This window comes from Carassius carassius, chromosome 48 (assembly GCF_963082965.1).
Source record: "Carassius carassius chromosome 48, fCarCar2.1, whole genome shotgun sequence".
NCBI classification, from domain to species: domain Eukaryota; kingdom Metazoa; phylum Chordata; class Actinopteri; order Cypriniformes; family Cyprinidae; genus Carassius; species Carassius carassius.
The window spans coordinates 2439573-2463992 of record NC_081802.1 but is presented as its reverse complement, the minus strand read 5'-3'; the positions used below and the strand labels follow the sequence as shown (position 1 = coordinate 2463992).

The 24420-nt window shown below is 36.7% G+C and overlaps 2 protein-coding genes across 6 annotated transcripts; one reads left to right on the top strand and one right to left on the bottom strand.

Moving 5' to 3' along the window:
- Window positions 1-873: 873 nt before the first annotated feature.
- Window positions 874-11379, top strand: LOC132131627 (BOS complex subunit ncln-like). Of its 4 annotated transcripts, none has more exons than XM_059543688.1 (15): window positions 874-1176; window positions 3259-3449; window positions 3528-3672; window positions 4522-4616; window positions 5912-5989; window positions 6075-6178; window positions 6252-6340; window positions 6824-6963; window positions 7048-7271; window positions 7383-7470; window positions 8693-8731; window positions 8910-9073; window positions 9161-9214; window positions 9460-9538; window positions 10591-11379. In XM_059543688.1, the coding sequence occupies exons 1-15, from the start codon at window positions 1023-1025 to the stop codon at window positions 10651-10653; spliced, it is 1707 nt and encodes a 568-aa protein (XP_059399671.1). In that variant the 5' UTR covers window positions 874-1022; the 3' UTR covers window positions 10654-11379. The 4 variants fall into 4 exon arrangements, with proteins under 4 accessions (XP_059399671.1, XP_059399673.1, XP_059399669.1 ...); XM_059543690.1 differs by having other exon boundaries at window positions 876-1176; window positions 7048-7226; XM_059543686.1 differs by having other exon boundaries at window positions 876-1176; window positions 6249-6340.
- A 719-nt stretch (window positions 11380-12098) lies between these two features.
- Window positions 12099-24420, bottom strand: LOC132131146 (ceramide synthase 1-like). Of its 2 annotated transcripts, none has more exons than XM_059543129.1 (7): window positions 23385-24420; window positions 17239-17398; window positions 15913-16093; window positions 15573-15734; window positions 14969-15116; window positions 14486-14610; window positions 12099-13876 (listed from the first exon to the last, which is right to left on the bottom strand). In XM_059543129.1, the coding sequence occupies exons 1-7, from the start codon at window positions 23643-23645 to the stop codon at window positions 13834-13836; spliced, it is 1080 nt and encodes a 359-aa protein (XP_059399112.1). In that variant the 5' UTR covers window positions 23646-24420; the 3' UTR covers window positions 12099-13833. The 2 variants fall into 2 exon arrangements, with proteins under 2 accessions (XP_059399112.1, XP_059399113.1); XM_059543130.1 differs by having other exon boundaries at window positions 23398-23615.

Sequence of the window (24420 nt, the reverse complement as noted above, 5' to 3'; positions counted from 1 at the left end):
TTTAGCTCTGAACTAAATGAAGTGATCTTACTGTGTCTATCTGTGTGTGTTATTTAGAAAAGTTCAACTGGGGTCAGATTTTGATTATTGCGGAAGACTTCCCTCTAGTGGACGATAAAAGCATTTAATTGTAATTAGTTCATGCAACTTTTACATATAATTTACTTTAATTCAAACATTATTATTATTATTAAACTTCAGGGAGCATATTGTTTTGGATATAACCAATATTTATAGTTTAATAATTGAATTTAATATTCAATTATTCATTTGTATTTACATATTATTATTATTATTATTCACTTTCAGGGAACATGTTGTTTTGTATATAACAAATAAATAATATGTTTAATTATTTAATGTAATGTAATTATTTATTTGAATATACGTTTTTATCATCATCATCAGGAAGTTTATTGTTTTTTTTATATAAGCAATAAAAGAGATTTCATTCTAGTTTTAAAATCTAATTTAATATGTGGCTCATTAATTATTATGACAAGTAAATAAAAATTTATATAAAATAAAAAATATTTTAGAAACATGAAATTAATTAAAAAGTTGTACACTAGGTAAGTTAAAATGTATTTTAATTTATTAGTAATTCGTTAAATGAATAAATTGCACTGCATTTCCCACAGGAAACAGCTTCAGAATGTTTTCCCAAAAAAAAAAAAAAAAAAGATAATAAATCTAACTAGAGAAAAAGGTCAGCTGAGGCAGTCCCTGAAATTTCCTGATGGACCCCAACTATCACTAACAAGAGGCACGTGGACAAGATTTAATCAATTAAAATTATTTTCCAAAACCCTAAACGCTTAATTTGATATATTTTAAACCAAATCTGTTATAGAAAAATCTAAACGTGCATCAATGAAACAATACAGGCGTGTAGGTGTCCGTTGACTTCGCCTGACTGAAATCCCCACCGCGACTCCTGACAGCTCGAGAGATCTCCGTCGGTCATTCATTCCGTGTTTTCTCGATTTCTCTCCGCAGTAGTCTACAGCACCGGCTGCAGTATGTTCGAGGAGGCCAGTGAGGTGTTGGAGAACATGCTGAAGTGGTCCCTGCCGCTGAGTTTGGTGCTGTTTCTGGTGCTGCTGCGGGCGGAAGCGGCGCATGAGTTCAGCGTGTACCGCATGCAGCAGTACGACCTGCAGGGACAGACCTACGGTGAGACACTCGCTACACCTCACAACATCCCATAATGCTGTATTAGTTTGACTTGAGAACGCCTGTCTACTGATCTGCCGTTACAGCTTCTTCTTACTAAATTTCTGAACGCTACTCCTCCGAGAGCTTTCAAGCTAACGTTACACCCCACTAACTCCGATCAGCTCAGACCTCCAGACTTTCTGACTCATTGTTTATCATGAAACTGAGGATTTTAAATGATTAAACTTACATTGACGGAGTGTTGAGATGAGCCAAGACTGTTAGAACTCCAACTGTCAAATTCTAACTCCAACTGTCAAAATTCAAACATACACTCCCAGAATGCCTTGAGACTCAATCAATCTCATTTGTTTTCATCGTTCTATCTATCTATCTATCGTTCTATCTATCGATCGATCTATCTATCTATCTATCTATCTATCAGTCTGTTGTTCTATCTGAAAAACAAAACAACACATTATCATCTGTGAAAGGTCATCCTGTTGCTCCGGGAATATAAATCCATGTGTTTTTAACAACCATCGGCTGTGCAGGATTGTGGCATCTTCGAATTTTCATTGATTATTATGGTGAATGACGTCAAGTTGATCGTTAAAGGGTACATAACATACGTGGTTTCACCTAATCTCATGTTAATCTTGAGTACCTATATAGTACTGCATCCTTCATATATCCAAAAGGTCTTTAGTTTTATCATATTTATAAAAGAAAAATACAGCTTTCCGATTCTTTCCGGAAAAAGCCGAACTCCGGGAGGCGTGCGGTAGGCGGAGCTATACCGTATTTTCCGGACTATAAGTCGCACTTTTTTCCATAGTTTGGCCGGTCTTGCGACTTATAGTCAGGTGCGACTTATTTATCAAAATTAATTTGACATGAACCAAGAGAAAACATTACCGTCTCCAGCCGCCAGAGGGCGCTCTATGCTGCTCACTGCTCCTGTAGCCTACCACTGAGCAGCATAGAGCGCCCTCTCGCGTCTGTAGACGGTAATGTTTTCTCTTGGTTCTAAATAAATGCGACTTATATATGTTTTTTTCCTCATCGTGACGTATTTTTGGACTGATGCAACTTATACTCAGGTGCGACTTATAGTCCGAAAAATACGATAATACTGATGTTTGGTGTTGTTTCCATTAACATATATTCACTTATGTGCTGATTTCCAACAAAAGATAGAAATCTGATGCAATTGTATTTACATGAATGGGGTCTTTTATCACTGGGATCCCTCCATGTCTTAATAGCAAACGATGTGCAAATCCAGCATCGACTTGGGCCTTGTTTATAAAACATTCATCACTCAAATGACCAGAACACACAAAGGCACTTGCTAAACACCGTTACTGCCCTGGAAAAACAAACTGCATCCACTGTTCATGTAACGCTGGGTTCTTGGGGAAGCTGAACACGGTAAACTTTCCCTCACATCCAAAAACAAACTTATTTGGAGGCATTCTGGAACAAATCCTATATTGCGCTGCCAATGATTTTGAAGCGTGTTGATGTGGGCGGTCTCGCTCTCCTCTGGTCAGTGTGTGTGCGCGGGCGCGCTTTTCCGAAATGAGAAATACTCATATAAGCACTTCGGTTCTCGTCCACGTCATTAGATCCGCGATCGAAAAAACCAGCCGAAACTTGTACCAACCCAGAAGTTAGATTTTCGGCGCAGAAATTCTCAGTCATTCTTCTAAATTATTTTTTAAAACTTTGGCCATGTTTAGCATGAGAATCCATCTCTTTAACACTGTGAACAACTCTGAATACACGAAACACCATTGTACCCCCCCTTTAAAGATGGTGGACGCGTCTACGTGCTTGGCGCAGTTGAATTGGGCATCTACCTATACAGTACATAAATATTTTAGAAACATGCTAGCAACATGCTAATCATGTGAGAAACTATTTTTTAAAGATACAGTTTTTTATTTATATTTCGGTACTTTTTAATTTACTTTTTGAGTTATAGCTTTTATTTATAAATAATGTCATTCATTATTTTTATTTTAGTCCGATATTTAATTTTCATATTGTCTGTAATATGCATCCCATGCACTAATAATCCAAGTTTATTCACAGGTTCCCGTAACGCCATTTTAAACACAGAGGCTCGTACGGTGGAGGCCGAGGTGCTCAGCCGTCGATGTGTGATGATGCGACTCGCCGATTTCTCTTACGAGAAATATCAGAAAGCCCTGCAACAGTCAGCGGGGGCCGTGGTCATCATACTGCCCCAGAACATGTCCACTATGCCGCAGGACATAGTGCAGGTAACGCTGGGCCTGCTTGAGTCTGATGGGGCCGTCCCGCTCGCTGGAGGCTGATTGTGGTGTGTTTCACTCCTTTAGCAGTTCATGGAGCTGGAGCCGGAGCTGCTGGCCACAGAGACCATCGTGCCTGTGTACTTTGCTCTGGAGGACGAGGAGCTGCTGTCCATCTACACACAGACACAGATCTCCTCTTCCTCACAGGGGTCTTCATCAGCTGCTGAAGGTACTTCATACTGAACCCAGAAAATATTTATTTCTGTGCCATTGTTTATATCTTGAATTGTATATAAATACAAATGCTTTATTTACGTGTATTTATGTATTATTATTTTTACATATATCTTTTAGCATGTATACATTTTTTTAAAAAAAAATCATTTAAATTAATAAATTTAAGCATTTAGCAGACGCTTTTATCCAAAGCGACTTACAGTGCATTCAAGCTATCAATTTTTACATATCATGTGTTCCCGGGGAATCGAACCCCCAACCTTGCGCTTGATAGATATATTTATATATATATATATATATTTATATAATTATATTTAATTAATATATAATTATATTTAAATTACATGTTCTTTTAATAATGTGTTTTTAAGTATTATATTGTTATGCAGTATATGTATTAGATATACATATTATAATCAAGCCTATGCACACAAATATACCATAAATATATTGTATAAATATATAGTATTATATTAAAGTGTACATATACAACATTTTCACAGTATTTTATACATGTTTATTATATTGTTTATATATTTTATATGATATTTGTACATGCAGATTTCAAATGTATAATGTATTTATAAGTATTATATATATATATATATATATATGGGTGTGTTTGTGTGTGTGTGTGTATATATATATATATATATATATATATATATATATATATATATATATATATATATATACACACACAAACACACCCATATATATATATATATATATATATATATATATATATGTGTGTGTAGTTATATAGTTAGATATATAGTTTTTGGCATATATTTATATCTTAATAGTAAGCTGAAGTGTATTAAAGTATGTTTTTGACCAGTGCTGCTGCATACAGCGACAGCTAACGGTTTTCAGATGGTGACCAGTGGAGCTCAGAGTAAAGCTGTCAGTGATTGGGCCATTACTAGTCTAGAGGTGAGTAAAACTGACTCCAGAACATGAACCCAGCTCCTCTCAGCAAATACTGACCCTCATGTCGTTTAAAAACCCGTGTGACTTTCTTTGTCCTGTGGACCGAAAGTAAAGATGTTTTGAAGAACGTTCACGCAGATCTCATAAAGTGAAAGTCAATTGTGAATGGAAGCTGTCAAACTCTAAAAAGGATCTTAACAGTAATTCATCCACTTTTGTGTTGAATGCTCAGAGCAGTTTTAGGCACAGAGGACATTAAAAACACTAATCTGCAGGGATGTAACGATTAACCGTGAGCCGGTTAAAAATCGATTTAAATATGTGACGATTCAAATTGGTTGAGATGCTCAACAAATTGCGATTCAATTAAGGGTAGAAGTTTTTATGAATATATGTCTGAGGGGAACTTACTGTCTTAAGAAAAGTTTAAATGGTATATTTTTCTTTTAATCTTGCCTCTGTATAATGCATAGTAAAGTTTATATGTGCAGTGCTGCTTTGTTTACAGTGATAACCAAGGAAATGCCTTAAGCTCCACCCGCTGCAGTGTTCGTAAGTGCTTTGTTTACAATGGTAACCAAGGAAACGCTTTAAGCTCCACCTGCCGCAGTGTTCGTAAGTGCTTTGTTTACAGCGGTAACCAAGGAAACGCTTTAAGCTCCATCCGCAGCAGTGTTCATAAGTGCTTTGTTTACAGCAGTAACCAGGCACAGACAAAGCCTTATTTTGTTTATATGAAGATATTTATTTTATTTGTGTTACTTATTTATTTGATTTGGGCCTTTTTTTATTTCAATTTAGTTTTGTTATTACATTTCCATTATATTTACATTTTGTCATTTAGTTGATGCTTTTATCCAAAAGGTAAAATGGACAATGGAAGCAATCAAAACCAACAAAAGAATAATAATATGCAAGTGATATATTATTATATTATTATTATTATTATTATTATTATTATTATAGTGTTATATTTTCAATTTCACAAAGAAATGTAAAGCATTTTGTCCAAGCGATAATAAAAGGATCCTGTGTCAATTCATTTAAATTTTAATTAGTCTTAAATCTCATTTTGTAAAAAGAAAAATCATGAATCGAATCATAAAATCAAAATCGTAAATTGAATCGAATTGTGAGTTGAGTGAATCATTACATCCCTACTAATCTGAGAAAGTCAGTTCAGTCGAACGTCAGGTGTTTATAAACCCTCCAGCTGCACCGAAATGTCACTTGATTAGCTTCTCGATAACTAGTTGCCCTTTTTGACTCCTGATATAATTTCTCAATCTTGTTCTCAGGGTCGTCTCACAGGTGCGGGAGAAGATCTGCCCACTATTGTCCTGGTGGCTCACTACGACTCTTTTGGAGTTGCTCCGGTAAAGAGGTCATGTTGGTTTCATTCTTCATACTCCCTTTTGAGTTGTTTGTTGTTATATTCAGAGTGTTGTTTTTTTCTTTCAGTGGCTGTCGTATGGCGCAGACTCAAACGGGAGCGGCGTCGCTATACTGCTGGAGCTCGCAAGACTGTTTTCTAGACTCTATTCCTACAAACGCTCTCATGCAGGGTAACTGATGATTTATGTCGTTATTTTGATACTGTTTCCTATCTACGTGTTTTACGAAAAATGTCTTTAGTAGATACAACCTGCTGTTTTTCTTGTCGGGAGGCGGGAAGTTTAACTACCAAGGCACTAAACGCTGGCTGGAAGACAACCTGGATCACACAGGTACCTCACGACCAAAGCTGTGCTTGATGGGTTAAACATTTTACTCGCATTTGCGACTAAAATTAGATGTTTATGAACGTGCAGAACAAATATAGTTAACATGAAGTGCAATTTCATAATAAGAGTCTGTTTATTTCAGCCTTGTTTGTAATTAAAAGTCTTGTATAATGCATGTTTTTTTTTCTTCTGGTTATCTTTTGGTATTTTGGGTAAACTGTGTTTATTATGAGCAGCTGAAAATAGTAATGCATGCACATTTCAAAATAAGAGTCCTGGTGTATTTTGGGGTAATTACAAATCAAATTTTATTAGATTTTGTAAATTTTAATTTACAAAAGTCCAATTTTACAAAATTAACCATAATAGCACTATATAGTACTACTACTACTGTTAATAATAAATATGATGTTATGATGTAAAAAAATATATAAAAATTCTTAATTTTAAAAATCAGTACGGATTGACCTCCCCATTGTCTTTCAGATTCCAGTCTGCTTCAGGACAACGTGGCGTTTGTTTTGTGTCTTGACACTCTGGGTAACGGCGACAACCTTTACCTGCACGTGTCCAAGCCTCCGAAAGAGGGAAGCCCACAACACATCCTGCTCAAAGAGCTAGAGACTGTAAGATTCTCTGCTCCTCGTCTAGAAATAAACACAGCATTTACTTCACGCCTTCGGCCGGTCATCGTTGTGTCCTGTCATTAGGTTGTGGCCCATCAGCACCCTGAGCTGGAGTTCTCAATGGTCCACAAGAAGATCAACCTGGCTGATGACACTTTGGCGTGGGAGCACGAGCGATTCGGCATCCGCCGCTTGCCCGCCTTCACCCTGTCCCACCTGGAGAGCCATCGCAGCCCGGCGCGCCACTCCATCATGGACAAGCGGTCAGTGTCGTCCTCTCTGGAGGGGGCGGGAGAGGCCACCGCTGGGTGGGTGATGATTGGTGCTCTCTCTCCCCTGACGGCTAGTTTCTTCCCTCGCTGCCCATTGGTTGATTCGGATTGATGACGTCATCTCGCTCTTGATTCCGTTTCCCGCAGGCCTCACGTGGATCTGGCGAAGCTCAGTCGCAACACTAAAGTCATCGCAGAAACGCTGGCGAGAGTCATATACAACCTGACGGAGAAGGTGATGTTGCATTATCTTCGTTTGTGTTCGTTTGTGTTTGTGTGTGTGTGATTGTGTGTGTGTGTGTGTTTTAGAATAATATATATAAGCTATATATATTGATTTAATGTATTTCTACAGGTTTGCTTTTACTAGTACATCGTTAAAATAATTAAAACGTTTAATTTGCAAGTAGCTGAAGTTATTTAATTATTTTAACTAAGTTGTAAGTTTATGTAATATTAAACAGAATTAAAACAAATTACCATAGTGATATTGAACTATAAAATAAGAAAGTTTTTAAGAAAAATTATATTTTTTATATAATTTACTTTTACAGTACAAATTGTTAAACTCATTTCTTCACTCTTGAAACAGTTTTTGTGATTTGGTATTGTGATTATAATTGCTTATAGCGCACCATGTTTATTCCTTTATTATTATTACTAAATAAAAATATTAAACAAAATAATACATTTTATTATTGTAATATTTGACTGTGAAATAGAGAAAATAATTACTAAATAAAAATATATAAAAAAGAAATATTTTAATATTTGACTAAACTAAAAAGAAAAATAATTACTAATTTAAAAAATATAATATTTGACTGTAAACAAATAATTACTAAAAATATTAAACAAAATAAGAAATATTGTAATATTTGACTGTAAAATGAAAAGAGAAAATAATTACAAAATAAAAAAATATTAAACAAAATAAGAAATGTTTATTGTAATATTTGACTGTAAAATAAAAAGTGAAAAATAATTACGAAATAAAAAAAAATATGAAACAAGTAACATTATTATTGTAATATTTGGCTAAAATAAAAAGAGAAAATAATTAAAAAGAAAATATGAAACAAAATAAGAAATATTTTATTATAATTTTGATTAAAATAAAAAGAGAAAAATAATTATTAAATATAAAACTATGAAGCATTATTTGACTGTAAAATACAAATAAAAAAATTACTAAATAAAAATAAACAAAATAAGAAATACTAATTGTAATATTTGACTATAAAATAAAAAGAAAAAAATATATTTTACAACACAAACTGTAAGAAAACTAAAACACACATCGCATATATTTAATTATAAATTTAAATTTGAAAATCACACTTAACCATATCACAATTTTATCTTTATAACCTTTAATCATGCAGCTCTACCATTGAGCACCACAAAGCCACAAAATGTGTGTTTTAATGATGTGGTCGTTGTCTTGTGTCACGCAGGGAGTCAGCGGAGACCTGGAGATCTTCACTGAACAGATGGTGAGTGTAATCAAAAACCCCATGTTCAGCACATTTGAGTCTTCAGAATTGCATTGAACAGCCCTCACTCACAGTATTCAAAGCAGCATTATGTGCACGTTTCCTAGCGTTTTAGCTCTCCGTGCAGACTCGTCTCTGTGAAGCTGACGTCGTGTGTCTGGTTGTTTTTTCCCAACAGCAGGTGCAGGAGGATCAGCTGGTGTCACTGCTGGACTGGCTGACCGCTCAACCGCGAGCCGCACAGCTGCTGGACAAAGACAGCAGCATCGTCCACACGCTGGAGTATTACCTCAACCACTATCTGAAGGACGTCAAGAGACATCTGGTCAGAGCCGATAAGAGGTGAATTCAAATCAGCACGGCCGCGTGATCCCATGTTGAGTGGAAATGAATTTTCAGAGCTTAAATGATGTGTTGTGTGTTTGACAGGGACCCCGAGTTTGTCTTTTATGATCAACTCAAGCAGACCATGAATGCTTATAGGTGAGATATCCACTGATTAGAGCCTGCAGTTTAAATCTCAGTTGTCAATCCAGGATTGTTTTAAACATGTTTTGTGATTAAACCCAGGTTAGTGATGAATTTGAACCCGGGTTTCAAGGTTGCACGCACTACATGTTCATATTTATGAGTTTAATGATGTTAATGATTAATGTTGGTTACAATGTTGGTGAGTGTGATTAACCCAGGGTTGGTTGAATAATTATGTTGTATTTGAAACGATCCAGGGTTAAACCGGCGATCTTCGACCTGCTGCTAGCCTTCTGCATCGCTTCTTATCTCGGAGTGCTGTATCTGGCCATCCAGGTACCACAAATATTCAGACGCATTTAGAGCTGCTGCTTTATTTATAAAAAAAACATTTCCACACTTTGCATGCAATATATATTTGTCTAGTTACATTTCATCCCCCAAATCAAAAGAAAAAAAATGTGATATTTATTTTTGCAATCTTCTGTTTATGTCAATATTATTATTATTATTATTATTATTATTATTATTATATTTTATTTTAATATTATAGGAATGTTATATTAATAAGATTGAAAAATATACGTGTATATATGTATATACACACACACACACACACACAAACACAGACAAGAGTTAAATATATAATACATTTAAATACAAATACTTAACTTCATTTCATTGTTGTGGTAAGTTTTCAGTTGAGCACATTTCCTCTACTTCTCATTACTATAATAAAATATATATTGTAATATCTGTCTTGGAGTATCATTTTAGTATTGTTTTAGTATCATTTAAAAAAAATGTTTATATAGTTTAGTATTTCTTATTTGTGACCCTGGAACACAAAACCAGTCTTGAGGGTCAATTTTGAGATTTATACATCAACTGAAAGCTGAATAATTCTCTCCATTGATGTGTGGTTTGTTAGGAGGACAATATTTAGCTGAGAAACATTTGATAATCTGAGGCTGCATAAAAATCTAAATACTGTGAAAAGCACGTTTAAATTTGTCCAAACTAAGTTCTTTGCAATGCATATATATATATATTATTTTAAATATTCTTAAATTATATTTGTATTTTATTTTGTGTGATATATATATATATATATATATATAATTTTTTTTCAGTGAAGTTACATTTATAGTTTAAAATATGTATATTTTAATATAAAAAAACTTATATTTATATTATAAATATATAATTTAATTATATATTTTTTTGTTTGTTAACCATTGTCTTATTTCAAGGAATGAATATATATATATATATATATATATATATATATATTAGTTTAATAACCTTGAAATTTTTTTTAAATATGTCATTACCATATTACAAAACAGTAATTTTTTTTGTAAAAGGTAATTCTTGTTTTCCTGCAGAATTTTGGACTTCTGTACAGTTTCCTGCGCAGAGTCACGTCTCCTCGGGTCAAACAGCATTAACCCCCAACCATCTCTTCACACACACGCAATACGAAGGGCCCCCGGGGGCCACAGCAGAGCCAAGAGTGTGTTTGCTTTCTTCATTTCACTAGTTTGTCTGATTGCTTTAGTTTTCTGAAGAATGAATGTTGATTTCCCTGTCAAGAGTTTCATCCACTACACCGCTAGCCTTTCAAGTCATCCTCGTCTCAGCATTGCCTCAAGTCCCACGACCTTAAAAATACAATAAGTAATTGTTCAAATGGAGTAGATTTCAATTTGAATCACAAACAAATCAGTTCCCATCATGAAATGTGCACACTTGCATCAATTACGATTGTACTTCTAAGCAGCGTTTCCTGAAAGCCTTTCCTCGTGTGATTATTCTTCACTGGCAGCTACTACAAAGTGGGCCAAAACCGTTGCTGGTTGAGAAGAAGTCTGTTGATGCTCCTCAATCTTCGTCATGTGCTCACACGAGTCTGAACTCTCACTGCTGATTCTCTTCTGAGAGAGTATTATATATAAATGTATATATATATATATCAATTATGTGATGTTTGGAAACCTGGCTTTTCTTGTTTTGCATATTCTTTTATCCTAAGGTTTGACAAATATGAATTATTCCCATGATTTTCAAGACATTTTATAACTCCCATTTCTTTTTTCCTAATACCACGTGTGGGTTTTGACATCAGCTGTTCACTTCTGCTTTCGTTAAGGAAGCAGTGTGGCACAAATGTGCTGTTTTGGAAGCTGATATGTTTCAACATGCACTGATTTCTTTTTTTTTTTTCCTTTTTTTTTAAATTCCCAAACTCGAATAAACTTTGCAAATCAGAGGTACATAATCTTGACTCTTAAGGACAAAGAAAAATAAATGAATAAATAAAGGTTTTTGTTGAACTAAGAAAATATTGCACTTGTTTACTTTGAACAGTTTTTATTAAATGGAAAAAAATGACAACACAGTTGGGTTCAATTCACTAATTCAACTGGAATTATTAAAATCTGTTCCATTATGAATGAGATAATACTTGTTACTCATAGCAGTCAATGGTCAAAGAAAAATGTTGAAACAAATCTAATAACTTATAAATTATAACGTATAAATCCCCCCTAGTTGCTACTATTGCTAAAATGCATTTACAGGAAAAACAGTAGTATGAAATTACAGTGCAATTTTAAATAAATAACATTTTACAACGCAAAAATACCCCACTTCAAATTAAAGTTGCTTTTCATAACACTCAAGGGGTTTGATATTTATATTTGGCACTTTACCACATTTTGATTATATTCTTAATCAATTATTATGAATAACAAACAATCCAGAACAAAAACAAAAAAAAATATATATATATAAAATCAATGGAGTGTATGGTGGGGTTTAACAGTTATTGCTAGTTGATAACCCAAATTATGAGTCCAAATAATTGCTGGGGGGAAAAAAATCGCAGAATGAGGGTCAACATTTAACAACATCGTTTTTCTTCAGTGATTTGACATGACGGGTAAAAATAATAAAAGATTAGAAAATGACTCAGCTCCTTTGCCAGTACCATTATAAACGGCTGCTTTAAAAACAATGGACGTGTACACAGAAAACACAGCAGCAGCGGTATTAATTGCGTTAAATATTTCACCCAAAAACAAAATCATAAGCGGCTAGCTCTTAGCTCAAGCTTGCGTCATGAACGGAAGACGTGACCACAACACGACGCACAAACCTCATTAGCATTTGTGCGCGAAGATTATGAGCTTCTTCCACAACTGGACTTTTGATACAGTAGGCAAATCAACTATTCAAGTATTGCGATAGTTTTGGAGTAATTAATACGTCGCGAGAGATAATATCAGTTCCATTTGGTCTTTTGTCGTAAGATTAGTTTAATACAACATATTCTCAAATATCATGCATTCCTGAATACAACATCTGCATAATTACTTTGATTAATTTGAGTATAGGCAGCAACAAAAAAAAAAATGTCGGACTGAATAATAATCATTCACTATTAATTATAAGTTCTCGCTCTATATTTTTGTAAAATAAACACGAATATAGCGTCTGGAAGATGTTAGCCAATCCGAAGCTAGTTTAGTTCGCGCCATTACAATAACGGTTGCTAGCGGGAAAAAAACAGTAATAATAATCGACGGAAGGAATGCAATCAGTATTATTGTAATCCAAACATTGAAAGAGATTCTCCTGTACATTCAAACACGGTAATACTGTACAAACATGATTTTGATTGATGCAGGTCAGGCTGATTTGTAGTTGTAACCAAGTTAGTTGGATAACTTCAAATTAGTAGTACTAAACAAGACAGCTGATGTACTAAAACAGAGGTTCTCAGATGGTTTTGAGGTACTGATCAACAGGATACTGATTTTAATATTATATTATGTATTATACAGTATTGTGTATTGCACTTTTTTGTTGTTTAAATTCCTTAAAATTGAAAAGTGTTAATATTACAATGGACTTCTAAAGCCCACACTCTGAAAGTGATGGATTAACATGAAGTTGTGCCAAAATACTGATGAGTGATTGGACGCACATCTTCTCCTTTGATGCAAACAACAAAAGGTATGGTAAGATTTTGTTTTTCTTCACTCCCCTAACTATGTGTGATTACATAGTTAATTGCATTTTATAATTTGCATTTAACATTATACCCATTTAAATGTTCCTTTTCCTGTTTTTCAGATCAGACTGTCAATCTGAGAACCACTCCACTAGTACTCACTACAACAAGTTATGTATAACTATTTTAACTCTTTCACTCCTGGAATGAAAATAGATACAGCAGAATGACAAAAACAGTGGTCTAAATCTAAAAAAAAAAACTGTAGTCGACGACCACAAAACCTGGTTTTCATGGTTTCCGCTGTTCTCCAAAATGCATGGGTTTGTTTCTCACGGGTAGAGATATATGCCGTAAGTTTCTAATTATCAGTGAAAGGTCACTCATTTAACTAAACAAAAACAAAAAAATAATGAAATACACAAGAGAGATAACAATCACAGTGCTATGATTACAGTTAAAAAAACAATAGAGATAAAACACAAATGATGGTCAATATTGTTTCTTCTTATAACTGTCCAAGCACCTTGGCATTCTAGGGTTACAATCAAACAAGGTCATATAAGTACCTTGCAGTCATCAGTAGGTGCCTGCAGGTGGCAGCACCTAGACGTTATAGATGTTTCTTCTTTGTGATCCCGTTCTGCACGTGTTTCCTAAGAGGAAGGAAGAGACGTAAAAAGCACAATGTCAGGCTAGGAGTTTGTGATTGCAGGATGCATGTGGCATGGTTGGATATCACCTTACTTCAAGGTCCGAGAGATAAGAACAGGACTAATGCCGTGAGGCTAGTCACATAGACACGAGACGGCACTTTCATCTAATCTCCACGTCTCACAGATCAGGTCAAAACGGACCATCACACTCCGTGATCTCTGACTGTGTTACCCTAAAGCCAAAGCTATTTCTGCCCAACTCTGAAACTCTTAAAGAAAAGGAGTCCAGATTAAGTGGAAATAAAGTATCTAATATAGCTTTGTTTTATATACTCTTCTGGTCTATTTGGGATTATATTTTAGTAAAGCAAAACATGCATTTTCAAAGAAAACGAACATTCATAACAGCCTTCATAACAGTTGGAATTTATTAATTTAATAAAGCAGACTTGACTTGATTAGGCAAAAACATTTTGGTTCAATCAAGGTAGTTGAATCTACAGCTCTCAGTTCTGCCTGAATTGCAAGTTGACCACACGACTTCCTCTTCGTTACATGCACATGCTGTAAACCTGTGCTAACCACAGACTGCTGCATTTCTTTGCTTACCCTTCAGTAGACATCTGATCATTAGTGTCTTTTTTCTCCTTTAGGTCCTCGTCCTCGTACTCCCGGACGTCATTTACCTCCTTCATCTGGCCCGTCAGGACCTTCACCACGAACAGTACAATGAACTGCAAAAAGAAACAAAAAATGTCTGACATTGACAGAGGGATTTCATAGAAATAGCACATGAGAAATGCAACTTGAACACCTCGTAGGTTATATTTCAAGTTACAGTTAAAGCCAGATTAGTGTGCAGTGTTCATGTTGTAAGTGTAAAGCAAGACACTTTGGATAAAGAATGCTAGATATCTAGCTAACGTGATCTGATACTACTGATTTCGGGACGGTAGGATTACACATTCGGGGCCTAATTGACTTGATCACAGCTCACAGTGGATTCACTGCAAAACTCAAGCCAGCAATCTTCGGGTTATAACCCTGAGCTACACTACACTGCTGTTGTGTTCTTAAACTACCCATTCTTACCAGGAACCAGTAGATATTCATGAGGAGCAGGGCAAACAGGAGTGTGTTGAAGAAGAAATAGAAAGGGATTTCGGGAACCGACTGGATGCTGGTGATGCAGGAGGCCCATAGAACTTTAAGGGGGAACCAGTACAAACGGAACCAAAACCTGCAAACATAAGAACAAGTTAGCTCACATGAGAAAGCAGCTGCAGCAACAGCAACAAAAATCCATTACAAAGTAGTTGTTACATGTACAAGGGATATTGTAGAGCAGGGGTGGGAAATTCTGGCCTTTGAGGGCCAGTATCCTGCAGAGTTCACCTCCAGCCCTAATCAAACACATCTGCCTGTAATGTCTAACCCTAAACCTGGGGTACCCAATCCTGCTTCTACAGATCTACCCTACTCCAGAACTGAGGTCCAGAAATTACTAAGTTTCACATGTATTATATGTATAAGTTTTGTCAGATGAAAGTGGTGGATTGAGCAAATCCATAGGACAAATAAAGGATGTGTGCCTAATTCTGCAAATCACTTTTAGGCTACCATAACATTTCAATGCTGTGTTACTATATGCATCCATTAGAAAACTTCTGGTTTCTTGAACAAAAGCAAACCTCACCATGTGATGCTAAAACTAATGGCCCCCATGTTGGACAGGACATCATTGATGAGGTACTCTTTTCCTCCCCGGGTCTTGAAGTAAACGTTGAGTTTGGTGAACTCCAACTGAACGTCATTGATGTCATGAAGAAAGAGGACGATAATGCCAATGTTGTGGTATCTGAGGATGACATGAAAAATGATGAGTGGTTCATTAACTGTTTTATAGTGGCATATAATTTAAGTTGTTTATCTGGAAGTTTTGGAAATTGTTTATTTATTGTTTTAACTGGAACTTCAAACCCCCATTTCCACAGGCTGTTGCATCACTGCTTGAACATAGTCTAAATTAGCCTTACCTGAAGGCATAGGAGAATGTGATCAGGGCCAGAGTGATAAAGTGATGCACCACCATCACAAGGGAGTCCTTCCTCCAGGCGTCCATGTAGATGGTGGCATATATGGAGTGGCCATAGAAGCTACCCTGGATTAGGTAAGCTATTGTAATATCAGTGGGAACCGACATCCCACTCTTCCAGTCTAAACCAAGAAAGAGAGAACAAACAAGTGAAAATGAGTTCTCCAATGGCGCTTTTTTCACTGCATGATACGACATGGTATGGTTTGCTTTTGGGGGGGTTTCCATTGGGTACAGTACCTGGTACTTTTTGTTTGTACCACCTTGGTTGAGATTCCAAGTGAACCGTACCGTTACCAAAACGTGACATGTAAACTCTGCTGATCACAGATTGGCGTGAGAGAATCGTCACTACCTGTGCCACTGAACTTGCGACACAAACATAACAGAACCGCTAGATTTAAATCGGCACAGCCAGCTAAATATCAAACGAAACTGTTTAGAGCAAGCGCACCTTTTTAATAACTAAAACATGGCTGTTTCTTTGTCTGTTGAGAAAGTACAGACGTTCTTCTTGTTGATTGCAGAGGAGCGGATCCAGTTAGAGATTGATGGGACGAGGCAGAATGAACAAGTTTTTCACGAGTCGCAGCAGTAGAGGTGGTGGAACTATAACGACATGTGAATAATCCCGCCCTCTCTAAAGTGATACTAAACTGCAGTGGAAATGCAAACCAAGCTGAGTCGAGCTGTGCTGTGCCGTACCGAGCCGAGTAGTACCACGCAGTGGAAAAGTGCCACCATTGAACTCCACAACCATAAAAAGAACAACACTAGATGGTAATGACCTTGACTTTCAAAAAGTTGAACACTGGCCTCATAAAACAGATGGTTTATCCAGCAACAACAATCATCTTTGCCAATGTGTCAAACTTGCAAATAAGCCATGACATGATACAGCAACAACCAATGGGAGCGTAAATAGTGATCAGTGGCCAGAGTAAATGGGCCTCTATTGTGTTGATAAGGAGTGTTAACAGATAATAGCAACTTGAGACCTTTAATGTTTATTCATCAGATCTTAAGTCATTAAACATTTAACATTTTCCTCAAGTTGTGTAACTCCCTTGTAAACATGGATTAATGATAACTTAGTACATTTCAGTTGATATTAAGTATATTTATACCCTTTAAAAGTAGAATGCAATATGTTTACTAAACCACTCAAATCTCTGTAAGAAATCAAGGGTTGAGTTATACAGGCCTGACAGGATTTAATAAAACTATTACTTACAAAAACAGGACATGCGTTAGGTATGAAGCTTACCGTAAAACACAGATGGGGGGTTTTGAAAGAAGGAATAGCTAGTGAAAAACAAAAGGTAAGTGCTGTATGACCACGACATTGTGTAGAAGACCAGCTTCCACGCACTCTCCGGCATCTTCGAGACATCTTTAGGTTGGATACAACACCATTGTGCAAAAGGCTGTGAAAAACAAGAGAAAAGAATGAAATAACCACTAGCATTTGAATAGTAAGTGTTCATTCGTCAACAAAGAAGAAATCGCAACCAAATTGCAGAGAACAAATAATTGCCGCATTTCCACTGAAATTACCAGGAACATTTATACCAGGAACTTTTTTCCCAGACCTGTTGCTTTCTGCGTTTCCACCACGGTCTAAAGTGCCTGATAACATCAGTCAGCTCGCATTGGCTACTGCAATTTTTCTCACTGTATATTTACAATAAAACGAAATAGGATATCAAATACCACTGCCTCCTTTCCTTTTCATTTGAACATAATAATAGCCACAGACATGTACTTAGTTCAGGGAAATGTTTATACAGTCATTACAATGAAACGAAATATATCAATTTGCCTTTTTTATTTTCATTTTAACATATAGATAAATTGAATACATACCAAAGATTACCTGTTAGATTTACCCAAAACGAATGATATTTTATGTTTAACGACTAAAGAGACATCAGAGCCAGCGGCACATATCAGAAGGTCTAGCCGAGGTGAGGCTGATCGCGTGGAGCTCACCATCTCTGAAATTGGCAAAACACATTTTTAAATAGGCGCTGTCTTTATGAATAAACCACAGATTTTAGTTTTAAACAACTACATTCTCGCCTGAAATACTTTTAAAATTACATTTCATGACATAATAACAGTAATATTTTGAAAATGATCAGAATAAATGGTGGTTGAAAACACAATGCTGCATGAACTCAACCAATCAGCAAGTTTAGCGCCCAAGTCTCGCCCCCGAAAGTTCAAGAACTTTTAAAAAGTACTACCTCGCCAGCAGGGACTTTCTGGGGGGCATTTTTTTTTACCCTGAACTTTATTTAGTGCCTGGTTCCTGTGGTGGAAACACACCAAGTACCAGACCGAAGTCCCTAGTTCATGGATAAAGTCCCTGCGGTGGAAACACGCCGAGTACCAGCCCAAAGTTCATGGGTAAAGTTCCTGCGGTGGAAACACGGCTAATGTTACACAAAGCTACCCGGTAAAATTACCATGCTGTACATAGTAACTTTGACTCATGTATTTAATTTGCCTGAAAGTGAATGCTAACATTTACTTTGTACTGTATATCTCCCCTGGTGGTACAATGTTAGTGTGATGTCATAAAACCACAACAGTGCAAAATCAGTTGCCAAATGTTTATCAAGTTGAAAAAAGTTAAATACACCATACATTTTTTTCTATAAATTCACATGAAACAAAACAAGGAATAGTAAAGCATCTTTGTGATTTTCCAAAGTAGGATGAGCTATAAAAAGACCACTATGATTAGCTCACGACATTGGATGACTCGTGACATTGGATGACTCACATATCCCACTGACGGTAACAGCCTCAAGCTAAAGTAGTACCTTTGCTAAACTTGGATATTTTGTTCATATGTTTTTTTTGTGTACTGACATGCCTTCACCTTATCTCTCCTGTGACAGACTATCCTGCATGCAACTTGCCGAATGTCACGGTAACCGAAGATGCGATTGAAAGCATGTCTTAATCATTTATCTATTCATGATCACCACCTTTACTTGCCGTTACCTGATCTGCACTCTCCCTAGTGCTCGAGACAATCAAAGAAAGTAGGCATATATTGTATGTTGGCATTGTGTGACCACACTCTTGAGGATTTAGGTCTCATGGTTGCCTCTGATTGGCCAAAAGGCAATGTGGCGCACACTGCAGGATTCTGCTCTCCGCCTCCACCCGCTGGGGTTATTTATAGAGGCCAGCTGTCACCAAAATCCCCCACCCCCCTTCGTCTATCACTGCCTCTTGCTGAGGGCCGAGGTTCAGTCGGCTGATGATGGTGGCTGAGGCATGGCGGATGACTGCAGCTTTTGGTTGTGATAGACAGCACAATCCTTTCTCAGCTGAGGAGCCTGATATTGCTCTGTGGTCGTTTGGCCACTAATTAGTCAAAGATGAGTTCAGGCCAATCCCAAAAAGACAACCACAAATGAGATCTCTTTAATATTCCATTTGCTTGCTCTAGAAGTTCAATGAAGACGTTCTCAGATTGGCTGTTTTCTTCTGGTAAAATGCTCAAGAGAGATATGGATTTCTCTGGATTTGCCAAGAAAAAGTATGATCTTCAATATGATTCAGTATGACTATTTTATTGATTATTTTATCTACGCTATTCGGTTGCATAGATGTGTTCTCTTACTCTGTCAGCTGTTTCATCTGTGTCACTTGTTTTTTCCCTTTAGGAATCATTGAAGAAACTTAATGATTAACAAATGTGTTCCCCAAAAGTTTCTTGAGCTTTGGAAAACCACCTCTACTTGCAACCCATAGTAGGCCGCCAACAACTACTCTCTCTCCCAGCACATGAATGGCAAGCAGAACCGAGGGTTGAATTGAACCCAACCGGAATCTGGTGACTGAATGTGACTAAAACACATTTTGTTTTAGGGTCTTTTACAAGTGGTGACCTATTGGCTAAACCTGCAGTTTCCATGGCAACTGATTGAGGATAGCAGGTGGTTTTGTATAATACATAAAAGACAAATTACAAGAAACAAAAGGAAAAGAAAAAGCCCATCTCGCACATATGTAATTACTGTCATTATTAACTCATCCTCATGCCTTTCTTAACCAATACTTTTACTTTAAAGTTTATTTTAATCTTCATGCAACTTGTATGGATCACTTTTGTGAAATGTGGCCACTTGTATGAAAGACAAGAATGAATATTCTTCTACTAATGTGCTCCATAAAGGTTAAAAACGACATAAGGATGAGTAAATCATGATGATTTTCATTTTTGAGTGGAAAAAGACACTCAATTGCGTTATGAGAGTGCCAAAACATTAACGGATCGGATTGGAGAGAGATCCGGTCAATAAAACCCTGGGACAGATGGCGCCACAGAGCCTCATCTTATACTCAATTGCCCCTTTAAACACCCTCCTCTTTTCTTTCTTTTGGGGTTGAGTTATATTTACTTAAGCGTTGATTGTTCTTGGAATTACTAGTTTATTTTCTGTCATCATTTCGGGTAAAAATTATGAATCTGATCAAGAGATCAGAGTACACTTAACAGGGCGGCACAAAGGGGAAGGAAGGATGCAGAAATTGTTAGATCCCTATTGATAATGGCATGCAATTTTCTCTCTGAGCACCAAACATTGTAAATACATCAATACAAGCATTTGGAACGGCACAGTTTATCAGGTCTCTGAGAGGGCGTAAATAAATGAGTGCTTTAATCGCCTTTCAGGGATGCTACTTTCCGAAGATTTTAGAAGAGTCTTCTATCAGCACTAGCTGATAACTGTTTCTGCTTGGTCATTAACCTTAAGTACTATTTTGTGTTGATTACAAAATCTAGAAGTTGTCCTCTCAGTAGACATACACATAATCGATTACTTAAAAATGTATTGACAATATTTTAACAGGTAAGTACATTAAAGATAAGTGCACCTGCTGCTGTCATAATTGTTTGTGCAACATGTGTTAAGAATGTAAATCGTTCAAACACGTCTGTAACATTAATATCTGAAGATCTGATGATCTCTGTCTGTATGAACTGCTGTTAATACACAGAACCCAAAGGTTAGTGCCTGCAGAATTCACAGTGTGACATGATATTTATTTGGCAGCTCTTCAGACAGCTGATGTTGTTTGCGAGAACACGATATTGTTGTGTATTTTGATTTTAGTGGAGTGATTACTGAAAATATCCTCTGGTCCAGTGATCATGGCAGTCTCAAAACAGCATGCGTTCGGTCTCGCAGCACACAGTCAACACCTTGATTTTTCACAGACACAGATCACAGTACTGGCCAGATGGCCTTGTGCTAGTCATCCGTCCAGTCTGAGAACATGAAAGTGCAAGGGAACTTTACTTAAAAAATGAATGGGCCTCATTAGCACTAAGAGCTCATGCCATAAATTGTTTATTAGGCAACATGGAGATTCGTTTAAAAAGCAGGCAGAAAGCTCATGTTGCGTACAGCATGCATGTGTTTGTGAGTGCAGGACATAGTCCACAAAACACTTTAAATACTGCAGACTGTGTCAGAAATTATCTCCCAAGACGATCTTGTGGCCAAAGTACAACTGCAGTAGTGAGTTCAGACAGCCAAAAAAAAAAAAAGGCTTAATATGACTTGTGCATTATATTTTATGTCTTCTGAAATAATATGATAGCTGAGAGTAACGAAGAGACCCATAGTTGAAGTCATTAATCACTGAAAACCTTGGCACATTTCATGATCACTCAAATCTTTTCAGTTCATCCAGTTACTTCAGGTTCAACTCGATGACTCAGTAATTCCAGTGGTTGAAAGTTCCCTGTCTAAAAACCAGCATATGCTGGTTAGGTATGTTTTGAAGCATGGCAGCTGGTTAAAGCTGGTCCAGAACAGGAGCTAGTTGTATATGTTCAGCTTAAACCAGCTGCCATGCTTCAAAACATACCTAACCAGCATATGCTGATTTTTCAAAAGGGTTCACTGTAGGGGAAGATTATCAGTAAGTAATCTATTACTCATTTAAATCTATTCTTTTTTTTTTTTTTTGCAATAAAAAAACACAGGTTCTATTTGGGTCAACTATTCCTTAAAGAAGCCAGTACCAGTAAACCAGAATCCCATCTGGTTCCTAATGATTGTTTTTTTTTTTTTGCATGTGGTTAACAAGCAATGGTTTTATCATATGGTTGTGTTGTTTAGAAGGGGACACCCTCTTTCATGGAGAGGGATATTATTAGCAAAGAAGCAAAAGTTTTTCAGGCCTGATAAACTGATATGTGACTAACGGCCTGTAAGGGACGAATGCTTGAGCCACGCCTGTTTGTAAAAACAAACTGCAGTGCTGCAACTCTTTGCCATGACCTCACTGTCTTTTACTCAAGGGTTACAAACCAGACAGGGTCCTGACACGTCACATATTTCTGTAGAAACATCACGCCAGCTGCCCCATGCCATCTGTCAGGGTTTCTCAATGCATTGAGAGAAAAGAATAAGAGGGAATAAACCGCAGACTATTGCACCCATGAATGCAGAGCACCAATGAATCATGGCAGTTTTGATCCCGGTAAATGCAGCACATGCATGTGGTGGGCCATGCAAGCATAATAAACGCACATGAAAAGCATGTTTCCGCCCCACACGTTTCAAGACAGGAAGTAAAACTGACATTTGCATACGTCAGCTAGGCCTAAAATAAGCATGAAATGCAAAAGGTGGGGATATCATAATCCCAGACATGAGGCAATTTGGTAAAATTAACATCTAGGAAACTTCATAGTAATATGACCTGTTTGCACAGCTATCTTTGTATGTAAAAGATAAAATCCAATGTAAAAAAACTATGTAAAGTAACTCTTGTGCAGATGGAAACTTTGTACGGTGAGTTTCAAACTAATTTCACTGGCCTGTGAACAGCAAACAAAACCTCTGACAACTTTCGGGTTCAACAGAGGATAAACTACACCACAAACTCATTTTGCATTCACATGTGAAGTAATGAGTTTCTGCATCAAGTGTCAAGACTTCTGCTATACTGCTGCCCAGAAACAACAAGAGTAAAAACTAAACGTTCGAGTCTAAATGAGTGGTTTGCTTGTACATCAAGTATGGGTATTAGTAGCCTACTAATGATACTCGACATAGAAAACACCACTAGAAACACACGCTCGAACATCTAGATGCACAAATGACCTTTAATATACAAATGGTTATGCAACGTCCAATGTTTTGAAATGCTACAAATATTCACTGAGGGCGCCAGTGATGCTTTCGAGACCTAGTGTCTGATACACACACATTTACAGACTACTCTATTGAACTTTTCTAATGAAGTTTTTCAATACCGATACCGAAATTTGAATTGTTTAAATAAAATGAACACTTATTGTACAAAATATAACTGATACCAATCGGTAACTGGTTGCATTTGCATTGATAGTGACTTCTGCAGTATATTCACCTCAAAGACGTACATGGTCAGTCTCCTGCGCAATTTCGTCCACATGACCGCGCACATGAGGAACATGAAGATCTCCATCCATGATATGTATGCATGATCCAGCAAGGTTCTTCTGGACAGCTCCAGGCCGCAGTCTTTACAGTCTCTAAAGGCACTGAACATGACTGAATAAGCTCTGATGATGAACTCCATATAGCTAGGCATGATCTCCATCTCCATGCCATTGCTGGAGGAACCATCATCCATGTGATTGGTGTCCATTATATTAAAAAATACTGCAATATTTGCTATAATGACAAGCCACTAAGTGGGAGAGATTCTTTTATATAATATACTGCATATAGGCCTATGCCATGTCAGCCATTGGGGTGTTAATGGATTTAGTGTGCCACCATCATCTGCTTAAATAGCCTATAACAGGAAATCTTCTCTGTATATAATATTCACTATAACTCCTCCCTTACAGTATGGTTACAAAACCGCACAATATATGATTTAGCATCCTATATTAGTGTATTATAAATTTGAGATGATGGCTTACAATTTAAGGATTCTGAGCAATCCTGAAACAAAAGGTTCATAAAAACGATAACCAGCCTCGTTATAGTCCGCGCATGGGATGTGTGTCCAATTCATGTGCCAAAATAGCGCGTCCTCTTCTTTTCGTTATTTTGTATATATAGCATCTCCTCTGGGTTTCATCTCATGTCGAGAGGTTTAAAGGAGAAATCATCCCACAGTATGTCCATATGTGGGTCGAATATAGAAAACAGGTAGAAATAAAAATCGCCAAATGAATAGACTCAAATAAACCTGCGCACAAAATCGCTCCGTATGTAGCCTAATGCATATGATATATTCACAAACGCACAACGAAAACAAACAAAAAAAAAACCCACAAATGTCTATGAATATGTGTCTAAAATTGAGCTAAAGTCTCCCGTGAGAAGCGACAGACGCGCCGCGCTGTGAAGAAGTTGAGGTTAGTGAGCATAAAAAGCAGATGATGTCCTTGTGCTCGTGTCAACCGGATCTT